At 43.2% G+C, this 12,526-nt stretch overlaps 1 protein-coding gene across 4 annotated transcripts in view; it reads left to right on the forward strand.

The window, feature by feature from the left end:
* The window catches only part of SHROOM4 (shroom family member 4), a 291,392-nt gene that overhangs the window by 227,104 nt on the left and 51,762 nt on the right, over positions 1 to 12,526 (forward strand). For all 4 annotated transcript variants that reach the window (XR_009547655.1, XM_060183567.1, XM_060183566.1 and 1 more), the window contains one exon: positions 3,406 to 5,863. Coding sequence is in view for 3 of the 4 variants with exons in the window: in XM_060183567.1 (XP_060039550.1) it covers positions 3,406 to 5,863 (2,458 nt within the window). In the remaining variant the exon portion in view is untranslated. The remainder of the gene's footprint in view (positions 1 to 3,405; positions 5,864 to 12,526) is intronic.

A 12,526-nucleotide genomic window follows, 5' to 3' on the forward strand; every position in this document is an offset into this window, starting at 1 on the left:
AGTTGTCTGTATAACCATTATGCTATCTCTCCAGACCAACCTTGGCTTTGAAGTACTGGTTTGCACACACAGAGTCAAATTGAACCAAGTCATGCTAGTAAGTCCCTATAACCAAAACTCCAAAGGCTTTCATTGAAAACCTTCAGATTGGGGACCTCCCTGGGTGATAATTTCTACTTGCAACAAGGGTCACTCAGTTGAGGGGAGCTTGGTGTTGTCTGTTGCTGAAGAAGCTGCCTAGAAGAGGTAGGACACTGTTTTTTTTAGCCAGACCAGAGCTAACGAAGACCTTAGCTATCTTTAGTTGTCTTTTACCTTCCATACAACAGTCCCCTGAGAAGCAATACCTGTTAATGAGGCTGAAGGAAACCAAGATTCAGTTTTCCCCTGCTTTCTGCCTTTATTTGGCACTAGAAGTCAGGAACTCAAGTCAGAGGCAGTTTCATTCTAATCAAGTGTATCACATAAATACATTCTGAGCTTGGCTTCTGTTTGAGTGGGTAGGGGTGTGGTTGTTTTTAGCAGGAAGGGTGGTGGAGTGGGTAACAGGTACCCTTGCCAACAAGGAACTGATGGATTCCCAGTCCAGAAATCAAACGAATAGAGGGACCTTAGCTCAGGGATCAGATAGGAAGCAAGAAATTGGGGAGGCTGACCTGAGAGCCTTGTGAACTCCTATCATTGCTCAGTTCTCTTTTACGGAACTCTGGCCTTTTTGAAATGACCCTGCACTTTTTGGGGTCTAGTCACATGGAGTTACTGGCATGAGTTGGCTAAGTGTAGCTGGTGTGTGTGTGTGTGTGTGTGTGTGTGTAAGAGAGGGGAGAGGCATAGAAGTCAAGGTTGTGTCTAATCTAAGACCTTTCCTTGGTGTCACAACTAACAGTACAAAGAATGGTGATAACAATCATAATGAAAACACTAATTCATAATAGCAATGATCACCTTTACTTAACTGAACCTTTGCTAGGTATGTAGGCTATCGTAAGAGTTTGACATGGATTATCTGATTTTTCCCTGTAAAGTAACCCTCTGATGTAAACATTGTTATTCCGTTTTAGCAGATGGTATAGTAGGAGAGCTAAGACACTGCTGTCCTCATGGAGACTTCAGTTTAAGTTATTTTTTATTTATTTTTATTTTTATTTTTTTGCCACCAGAATGGTGGTTGAGACGTGGAGAGACTACACAGCTCCACCACTTCTGTTGGCTATTTTTTTCCTCTTTCTTTCTGACAGAAGGTGGGAGATAGCAAAACAGAGAGGGAGGAGACAGAAGTAGGAAAGGAGAAACACCTGTAGCACTGCCCCACCTACAGGTGGGGATTGGAGACTTGAACCCAGGTCCTTCTGTGTGGCAACATGTTAACTCCACCAGTTGAGCCACCAGCCATTCCCCTAAGTTCAGATTCTTTTTTTTAATTTTATTTTGATTAGTGATGTAGTAACAATGCATAAGATTGTAAGATTACAAGGATATAGTTCTATACACAACCAGAGTTCCATGTCCCATCCCCTCTATTGGAAACTTAATTTTTTTAGTAATTTTATTAGTGATTTAATAATTATCAATGATGATCTCTACTCCTTTTAGGACTCTGTGAGCTTATCAGTTTATCTAAGATTCAGTTTTCCCATTTCTTAAGTGGAGACAATAACCTTTCTTCAATTTGAAATAAGCTACTTTAAGGTATTTGGTACATAGCAAATTCCGCAGAAATGGTTAATACTATTGTAAAAAATATCATGGAGGGGGTCAGGTGGTAGCACAGTGGGTTAATCGCACATGGCGCAAAGTGTAAGGATCCCGGTTCGAGTCCCTGGTTCCCCACCTGCAGGGCAGTTGCTTCACAGGTAGTGAAGCAGGTCTGCAGGTGTCTATCTCTCTCTCCCTCTCTCTTCCCCTCCTCTCTCCATTTCTCTCTGTCCTATTCAACAACAATGACATCAATAACAACGATAATGATAACCACAACAATGATAGAACAACCAGGTTAACAAAAGGGAAAATGGCCTCCAGGAGCAGTGGATTCCTGGTGCAGGCACTGAGACCCAGAAATAACCCTGGAGGCAAAAAAAAAAATCATGGAGATCATGGTACAAAGACTTTTTTGGGGGGGATACTGCGATTTCTAAATGCATACACACATACATGCATACAATAGATGTGAAACTATATTCCTAACATCTAATACTATTGTAATACAATCTTAAATCTGTTAAGAAATTTCAAAATAAAAGTGAAACTAGTCAGTAGAGAAAAAAAAAGTGTGTTGAAACAAAATGTACCTAGCTTGCAATGTAGTATAAATATCACAAATAAGCCACCTCAGGTAGTATAATAAAAGAACAAGGGACCTCTAAACTCTAGACCTGTCTGTGCCCCAAGTTATAGCTGTGTTATCTTGAGTAAATCACCTTTGCAAAATCACTTCCTTTTATGGGACTTAATTTTTTTTATGATTGCCTCTGTGCACTATTTGGAAACTTATTAAAAGTAAACAATGCTCAGGATTCACCCACATCTAAATCTTGAGGGACTAGATCCAGTAACCTGTACTGTTAGAAAGCCACAGTATGGTTCTGATGTACACACAAGTTTGAAAACCACTGAGTTACAGAATGAGATAGCTAAAATCAATTCATACTTTTAGAGTCCTTCTATAATACTAACAGTCTATGATTCCCTCTCCCAGCAGTCTCACAGGCTGTTTTCTAAGGGACAGAAGACAGACTGGAAACAATTTGAGATTCAATGACAGAAAGAAAACCGAGCGGAACTCCCTCCATATAGCCCTCACACTTTCAATCTTTGGGACTTTGCCCTATACTTCTTCTGTATGTCTTTTTTCTCCTATCAGTATTGTCACTGGGGCTCTGTATGGACACTACAAATCCACTACTCCTGGTGGCCATTTTTTTCTTTCTAATTTTTATTTAGATAGGACAGAGAGAAATTGAGAGATGATGGGGAGACAGAGAGGAGAGAAAGGCAGACACCTTAGACTTGCCTCTCACTCATGAAGTGACCCCTTGTTGGTGGGGAGCAGGGGCTCGAACTTGGGTCTGTGCACTTGGTAATATGTGCACTAAGGCGGCCGCAACACTGCCTGCATGCCACTCCCCCACCCGCCTTACGCCACCTTATCTCCCATTTTACCTTGTCACTGGCTTTCCCTGTCTTGCTCCTTTCCTTCCCCCTCAACTTCCTTCCTTCCTTCCTTCCTGCCTGCCTGCCTGCCTGCCTGCCTGCCTGCCTGCCTGCCTTCCTTCCTTCTTGTTGGGACTTAACTATCAGCTGCTGGGTTTTCCTGCCTTTTGCCATGGCAGGACTGGCCAAGGTGGGAAGGGGAATCTGGTAACTTGCCTAACTAACCAGTGTGCCCTGTTGCCCCGTGTCTTGTAGTGACGTGTGTGTGCAGTGGTGTTCACTTTCCCGGCACTGTAGCACTGAGAAAAGCAGCTCCATTGGCAGCATGGAAAGCCTGGAACAACCAGGCCAAGCCACCTTTGAGGGCCACTTGCCCATTGACCAGAACATGTACCCTAACCAGCGTGACTCAGCCTACAGTTCCTTCTCTGCCAGCTCAAACGCCTCTGACTGTACCCTTTCCCTTAGGCCAGAGGAATCAGCTTCTGCATACAGCACCATGCAAGGCCCAGGGCTAAGCAAAGCCCCCAGTGGCCAACTAAATGTGGCTGAGACTTCAGGAGGTAGCCGGCATACCATTGGGGCCCACCTGACCCCCAGCTCCCAAATGCCATCCTGTTCACAAGAGGGTCACCTCTCAGGACCTATCAAGGCTACCAGAGGTCCACCACAACCTCCAGTGAGGCGGGACAGTCTTCAAGCCTCCAGAGCTCAACTCTTCAATGGTGAACAACGCAGGGCTTCTGAGCCTGTGGACTGCTTGCAGCAGAAAGAGAAACGGAGCTTAGAAACAGGGTTGTCCCCACGGATTCCCAATAGGTTCTGCTCCCTCAACAGGCCAGACCAAGTAACAAATGAGGACCATCAGAACTGTGAGCTCAGCCAACCTCTTGAATACAGCCAGCAGGGCTCTGAGCATCTCATGATGGAGGCCTCCACCAAAGCTGTTGGACTTCCACAAACATGTGACAAAACTTCCAGCATAGATTCCGGCCCACTCAACAAGGCCTCTGTCGAGCCAGCTAAGGTTTCTCCCTTCAGCAGCCATCTACACCTCACAGGACCCAAAGGGCATCGCCACAGTGCCCCTGAACAGCTAATGGCATCTCACCTGCAGCGTGTGCACTTTGATACCATGGGTAGCAAAAAGATGGAGCTCCCAGCTGGGCAGAATGGACACGAGTGGACTCTATCCCCTCAGCAGAGCAGCCACACAGGTGGGAAAAGTCCATGTGGCCCTGCAGGAGGAACTCAGGAGCAGCCCAACAAAGAGAGAAAGATTCAGTCAGTGGATGATAGGCTTGTGGGTTCAGGACACCAGAGTCCAAGTAGTTCTCTACATGAAGGGGCTGATGGACACTCTCCAGAAAGAGGTTGCCTGGACCTAATCAGAGCAAACAGAGCAGGCAATGATTTGACCAGTCAGCATCCCTCTCTCTCTGGCTCTCTTGCCCAACAAACCATGGACTGTTCTTCATCCACTAAAGTGGCCAGTGGCACAAAAGCAACTGAAGATGAGGACAGTGAGCCCAAGGAATGTGGTAGGGCGGCTGGCCGGCGGGGCCGCTCAATCCAAAACCGAAGGAAGAGTGAGCGTTTTGCTACCAATCTGCGTAATGAAATTCAGAGGAGGAAGGCCCAGCTCCAGAAAAGCAAAAGTCCCTTACTTTGTGACACTAAAGAGTCTGTGGAAGAGGCTGAGGAACCCCCAGAAAGTTCTCCACTTCCTGCCTCTAGTTCATCTCTTCTATCATCATATAAAAAACCACCTAGTCCTAGGGACAAGCTCTTCAACAAGAGCATGATGCTCCGGGCTAGGTCTTCGGAGTGCCTCAGCCAAGCCTCTGAAATCCATGAGTCCAGAGCCAGCTTAGAGAGACGAATAAACTACGGCCAGAGGCCTGGCCGGACCTCTTTGGGCCTGAACACCTGGTGGAAAGGATCTGATTCAACTTCCTCAGACTTTGAGAAAGCAAATGTTCATCATGGTGGTCACTGGAGATGGTCTCCAGAACACAACCTACAGCCACATGTGCCACTAGCTATGGAAGTCCAGTCCAGTCCAGGTGACAAAGAATTGAAGGCTTCAGCTGCCCAAGCTGGGGAGGAAGCTGTCCTCTTGCCTTTTGCAGACAGAAGAAAATTCTTTGAAGAGAGTAGTAAATCCTTGTCTACATCTCATTTACCAGGTTTAACCACTCATAGCAACAAGCCTTTCAATCAGAGACCAAAACCTTTGGATCAAAACTTCCAGTCAATGAGCTCCAGCTATAGGGAATTGAGGCACCACCCCATGGACCAATCATATCATGCAACAGACCAACCATATCATACTACAGACCAGTCATACCATCCCATGCCACCCCTTCAGTCAGAAACTCCCTCGTACTCAGAATGTTTTGTAAGCAAAGGTCTAGAACAATCCATGTGTTGTAAGCAATTGCACTGTGGTGATTTTGATTACCACAGGGCCTGCTCTTACTCCTGCAGTGTCCAGGGAGCTGTAGTCCATGATCCTTTTATTTATTGTTCTGGGGAAATATGCCCTTCTTTACGAAAGAGAAATATGATGCCCAACTGCTACAACTGCCGGTGCCACCACCACCAGTGCATCCGATGTTCAGCTTGCTATCATAACCCCCAGCACAGTTCCCTTGAAGATGGCAACTTGGCCCCGGGCAACACTTGGAAACCTAGGAAGCCAGCAGTGCAGGTGAGAACTTGGTTCTTGCAGTGGGTGAGCTTTATCATTCCCTTTGTGAGATGAAAGGGAGGTAAATCTTTCTGAAAACCTCGTAGTTGTCACACTTTAAAATTGTATAGCCTTGGCTTCACCTCAGGCAAGATAGGCAGTCACCAAAATTGCATGCACCTCATACTTAAAGTTAGATGAAAATAACTTTTTGCTTCACAAAATGGACAGAACTGAGATTTATTTCCTATCTGTATAATTGGTATCTGAGTGACTATAAGCAAGTCATCCAACCGCCAGTATGGAGAGTTATGTGGTTTTTAAGGAGAAAAGGGATTTTTTTTTAATCTCACAAAATGGCCAATACTAAGACAAGTCTTATTATTTTATCTCTAAAGTGGAAGGAAATAATGACTACCTCATAGATAAAGTGTGAGGATCAAATGGAATTGTATATGTAGTGCCCCAGGCCTTGTACCTGATACAAAAGAGAACTCAATTCCCTTAACTTTCCTGCTTACAAACTGTCTCAAGCTGCAAAGTTTGCAACTGTCTCCTCCATTTAGCTTTTTTTTTTTTAAAAAAAAAACACTATTGTTTTAATAATGATTAACAAGATTGTAAGACAAGAGGGAAACATTTCCATACAGTTCCCACCAGTGTACCATGTCCCATCCCCTCCATTGGAAGCTTCCCTATTCTTTATCCCTCTCTGGGCATATGGGCCAAATTTCTTTATGTGGTGCAAAAGGTGGAAGATCTAGCTTCTGTAATTACCTCTCCACTGGACATGGACACTGGCAGGTCCATCCATATCCCCCCCAGCCTGTTTCTATCTTTCCCTAGTGGGATAGGGCTCTGGAGAGGTAAGACTTCTTTGGGACACATTGGTGAGGTTGTCTGTCCAGGAAAGTCAGGATGGCATCATAGTAGCATCTGCAACTTGGTGACTAAGAGAAGGTAAGATATAAAGCAGGAAAAATTTTTGAATAAACAGGAACCCAAAGATAGAAACAAAACAAATGAAATTATGAACCTTCCTATGGGAAGAAGATAGGAAATGTATCTTAGGTATGTTCCAAGGGGCCCATGACTTTAGCAATTTTTGTTTGATCCTGATAGTTAACATGCAGGTAAACTGAAAATACTATCTGGGAAGATGTTGTCTGAATTTAGAATAGGGCTAGAAAGATGGATTGGGTCAGCCAGTAACTCCCAAACATGAGGAAAATACATAAATACCACTGACTGCTTATCCCATTGATCTGAGCTAGGGACCATATATATTCATATTTAACACAGAAGCATGTGTGACCTCTGAGTATCTGTGCTCTACCTAATTTTCCTAGAAGACAAAAATCCCCTTTCTCTATCTCTGTCAGAGACCCAGGCCTAGGTTGGTAGGTCCTAAATCTTGATTATGAACTAACACATTAGCATAAGCCACCAACATACCCCAAAGTTCTATGATGACTTCCTATGTCCTTGCCAGTTTACTGCCAGGTTCCTTCCCTATGTCTTCCCCAGCACCAACTTTAGTTCCCTCAATTCCAGTATCATTTTACTGAGGAAGTGTTGATTTACAGGATTTTTGTAGTCCCAGAGTACATTTCCATATTTCAAGATAGGTATCAGTATAATTCACCCTAAACCAAACCAAACCATCATCTTGTTCCACCATAGGGACTTAGGAGGTCTCCAGTCTCCCCCTTAGTGGCCTTCCCGTCCCTCTTCTGAGTCCATGAGTCCGCTGTGAAGATTCACTCTGTTTTGTCCTTTGTTTTGTTTCTTAGAGCCCACCAGTGAGTGCGATCATCTGGTATTCAGCCATCTCCTGTTTTATTTTGCTCAACATAATCCCCTCTAGTTCCATCCATGTTACAGTAAAATAAGAGTATGTCAGTATTTCTTACAGCGGTGTAGTTAGTATTCCACTGTGAACATATACCACAACTTCTTGAACCACTCATCTGTTGTTGGATACTTGGGTTATTTCCAAGTGTTGGCTAGTAGAAATAGCACGACCATGAACATAGGTGTGCATAGTTTTTGTTGTTGTTGTTGTTGTTTTGAGTACGTGTTTTTGTGTTGTTTGGATAGATGCCTAGGAGAGGAATTTATGAGTCATGTGGTAAGTCAATTTTTAATGTTTTCAGGAATCTCCAAACTTTTCCACAGGGGATGCACTAATTTGCATTTCCACTAACAGTGGAGAAGGTTCTTTTCTCTCCACAGCCTTCTGTTCTTGATGATGTGTGACACTCTCACAGCGTTGAGATGGTATCTTATTGTTTTGATTTGTATTTCTCTGATAACCAGTGATTTTGAACATTTTCCATATGTCCTTTGGCTATATAAATAGCCTCTTCCTTAGCACAACCTTTGGAGTGGTACACTCAAACCATAAATAAAGTTAATCCCTGTGTCAAAGTAATGTTATATAGGCAGACACTTCTGAATGATTTAGTTATGAAAGTGCTCAATACATATTCATTGGGAAATAGGAAACTTAGGAGTAAAGGAACCTTTACATGAAAGAGACTCTACTATTGATTTTGTAAAATGTTTTAAAAGACTACTCTGTCGGGGTTGGGTGGTAGCACAGCGGGTTAAACACACATGGCACAAAGTGCAAGGACAGGGGTAAGGATCCCAGTTTGAGCCCCCAGCTCCCCACCTGCAGAGGAGTCGCTTCACAAGCAGTGAAGCAGGTCTGCAGGTGTCTATCTTTCTCTCCCCCTCTGTCTTCCCTTCCTATCTCCATTTCTCTCTGTCCTATCTAACAACGACAGCATCAATAACAACAATAATAACTACAACAAAAAACAACAAGGGCAACAAAAGGGAAAATAAATAAGTAAATTAAATATTAATTTTTTTTAAAAGACTACTCTATGGAAAATATTTGAAACTATGGTACTATGGGAGGCAAGACCAGCATTGACTGAGGGGGGATAGGAGGGGACTGTATAGAGTGGCAGCAACTTTGCTGGGTTAATGTTGATAAGAGTTTTAGTTACACAGTTAAATGTATTTGCCAAAATGTGGCAAATCTACAATTAATATATGTACATTGCACTGAAAGTAAGGTTTATCTAAAATAGTGTAGACAAATACTGAACTTCATTTGATGATTTGCATACTTAAATGTTTGAAGTATGCACCTTATTTTACAGTTTTCAGTATGCAAAGGTTGTATAATTCTGTCATATTTATCCCAGAGATATCTTGGCTTGGATTCTATTGCAAATAATCTCTTTTTTTTCCTTATGCCAAATTTAAATTCTTTGTCATGATTACATAAAAATGCAAGTAGATTCTATACATTGGCCTTCTATCTTGAAACCTTCCTAAACTCAATTAAATTTAGTGGCTTTGTCGTAAACTTATTTTTTTTTCTATTTAGGCAGTTGTGTCATCTACAAATAGAATTTTCGGTCTTCCTTTCTACTGTATATGCTTTTTCTAGGGAAGAAAGGAACCTAACTGCAATATATAGAGCCTCCAATACAATGTTTATCAGAACCAGTATGGCTGAATAGTGTTGCTTTGTTTCTGATCTTTCCCTTTTAAGTCTGATGTTACCACTAGGGTTTTTTGTTTGTTTTGGTAGACACCCTTTAATAGGCTGAAGAAGTCTCCTTAAAGTTTTAGTTTTCTGAGAGCCGTTGTCAAGAGTGGATGTTTGATATTTTCAGATACCTTTGTCTGTTAAGATGGTTATATAGTTTTTTTTATTTTTGAATCTGTTAATATGGTAAATTGCATTGATTGCTTTATTAAAAAGCATTCATTACCTCAAGGGAGAGACAGAGACAGAGAGAAAGAGAGAGGTATAGCAACACTCTGGTACTTACAGTTCCAGGGAAAGAACCAGGAGCCTCAGGCATGCAGGTCCTGCAACCCAACAACTGAGTTATTTCTCTGGCCACCACATTGAGTGGTTTTTAAAATAAGAGCCATTCTAACATTGCCTGGATATATCCTGTTAAGTCAGGATATACTTTCCTTTTTCATATGTTACTAGATTTAATTTGTCAAGATGTTGTTAGGTATTTTATGTTTCTGAGGAATTACAGTCTATAGCTTTCCTTTTTTCTTTTTTGAATATTTCACTTATTTTATTTTTATTTTATTTTTTCATTTTTACTTATAAAAAGGAAACACTAACAAAAACCATAGGATAAGAGGGGTACAACTCTGCACAATTCCCACCACCAGAACTCTATATCCCACCCCCTCCCCTGATAGCTTCCCTGTTCTTTATCCCTCTGGGAGTATTAACCAAGGAACATTATCATATAATGCTTTTGTCTAGTTTTCACATCAAGTTGCTGACCTTCCTTATCTGAATTTTTTTTTTTTTTTTTACCTCGAGTGTTATTGCTGGGGCTCGGTGCCTGCACCACAAATCCACTGCTCCTTGAGGCTATTTTTGCCTCTTTTGTTGCCCTAATTGTTTTTATTGTTGTGGCTATTATTGTTGTTCTTATTGATGTTGTTGGACAAGACAGAGAGAAATATAGAGAGGAGGGGAAGACAGAGAAGTGGAGAGAAATACACCTGCAGACCTGCTTCACTCCTTGTGAAGTGACACCCCCTGCAGGTGGGGAGCCTGGGGCTCCTACCAGGATACTTAACTCCAGTCCTTGTGGCATGTGCACTTAACCCATTGCCCAACCCCTCCCCCCCCCTCGTCTGATTTCTAAAGGAAGGGGAGACAGAAGGGGAGAGAAAGAGCGAAAGGGAACTGAATTTGTGGGGCTAAGGGAGATGACAGTTACAGAAATGTCCATCCATAACGGGAGGAGGTGAAATTTTCAGGTTTCAGTCATTGGCAACATCAGTGCCAGTGTGCCCATCCCCATACCATGTCTCCCATCTTGGATTCTGTGGGAGGGACTCACCACAGGCTTTCTAATGCCCCGTAGAATCGCTACGTATATCTGCTTAGACACCAGGATTTCAGGCATGTAGACTGGTATCTAGGAGCTGCTTCATGCCTATTTACCCCCTGCCTCCTGAATACTCTCTCATCACCAACACGAGGAAAACACATCTATGGGCTAGGTTACTGCACCTCAGGTAGTTGTGGTAGCTGTCTAAAGTAGGACTGAGATTCTGCTCCTGGTGGCCCTTGGTAAAAGTTGAGGATGTTAATTGGCTTCTGTTTGGTGCTGCTTAGCAAGCTAAAATCCACACACATTGCTCCTGCCTGTTAGTTTTGCAGGTATTAGCAGATTTTCTCATTTAATAGTCACATGCACTACATTTTATATAATGCACTCCCCATTTTACAACTGAGGAAGCTGAAACCCACTTGTTTTTGCATGTGGAGGAAGAGCTTTGAGCAGCATAAGGATCACTCAATTTGGAGTGTCTACTCTGTGCCAGGCATTTTCCTAGGGTGTTTCACATTTCATCTGATTTAATTCTCTGAGCAGTCAAGACTGAGGTGGTGGCATTATCCTGACCACGCCACAAAATAACTGGAAGGAAAGAGAAGTTGGGTTAGTTTCCTTGATGTCATATAGCTAGTGAAGGTTTGGGATTTGAACCCCTGTACTCTTGCTTCAAACACCATGCTCTTAACTGTGCTGCACTGTCTCTTCCTTAAACTTAACCTAGGCCCTCTCCAGTATATGGCAAGATGTCTTTTTCTAGCACAACTTCCACCCAGGCAGCAAATTCCCACCACAGTTCCTATCCACAGCAAGCCACAGGAGAAGGGGGCATGTGTTTCTTTGGTTCAAGTGCCATGGACAATTTACAGCAAGCCAAGTGAAGCTGGGACGAGAAGAAAAGTGCAACATGGGGACCAGAGAAGGAGGTTGGGAGGTGCAGTAGGACTTTGTTTGCTTTGGCTGCTGCTGTTTACTGAGCTATTCCACAGAGCTAGACAGCAGGACAGGAAATCCTGGCTCCTGCTGGGACTGAAGGGGTAGCAATGTCTTTGAGAGCAGGGAACTCTGTCAAGGGTAGCAAGGAAGAGTGTGAAAGAAAGATAGTTAAAGTTGCTCTAACATGCATGCGACTTCTCTGGTGCTGTGAAAGCTACACCTGGCAAACAAACCTCATCTGTCCCTGTGAGTCCTAACATCATGAAGCTCCCATGTGTCAAGCATGGTGCTAGGGCATATATCTCATTTTTAATTTTTATTTATTTTTTATCACCACCAGGGTTATCACTGAGGCTTGATGCCTACATGACTAATCCACTCCTCCTAGTAGCCACCGCCCCCCCACTTTTTTGTTTTCTACTATTTGATAGGACAGAGGAATTGGAAAGGTGGGGTAGAGAGAGAGATACCTGTAGCACTTGTTTAACTGCTCCTGAAGCTCCCCCACTGCAAGTGGGGGCTGGGGGCTTGAACCTAGATTCTTGCACATAGTAATATGTGTGTTAAACTGGGTGCACCACCACCTGCCCCCCCCCCACATACACATTTAATTTTATCCCAACTACTGCATATGTCTGGCAAGACGGGTACACCCCTCATCTGCTAGATAGGATGCTAGGGTTCAGGGAGGTGGCATAACTTCTTTGCAATAATCAGCATGACTGATGTCAGGTATCCTTTCCCCAAAAGAGAAGCCTACTGGGGCAAAAGGTAATGAAACCTGGAAAGGCATCAAAGAGGAGAAACGGGACAGGGAAGACCTGTGAGGTTTGAACATTCCATT

Source organism: Erinaceus europaeus, chromosome X (genome assembly GCF_950295315.1).
Source record: "Erinaceus europaeus chromosome X, mEriEur2.1, whole genome shotgun sequence".
NCBI classification, from domain to species: Eukaryota; Metazoa; Chordata; class Mammalia; order Eulipotyphla; family Erinaceidae; genus Erinaceus; species Erinaceus europaeus.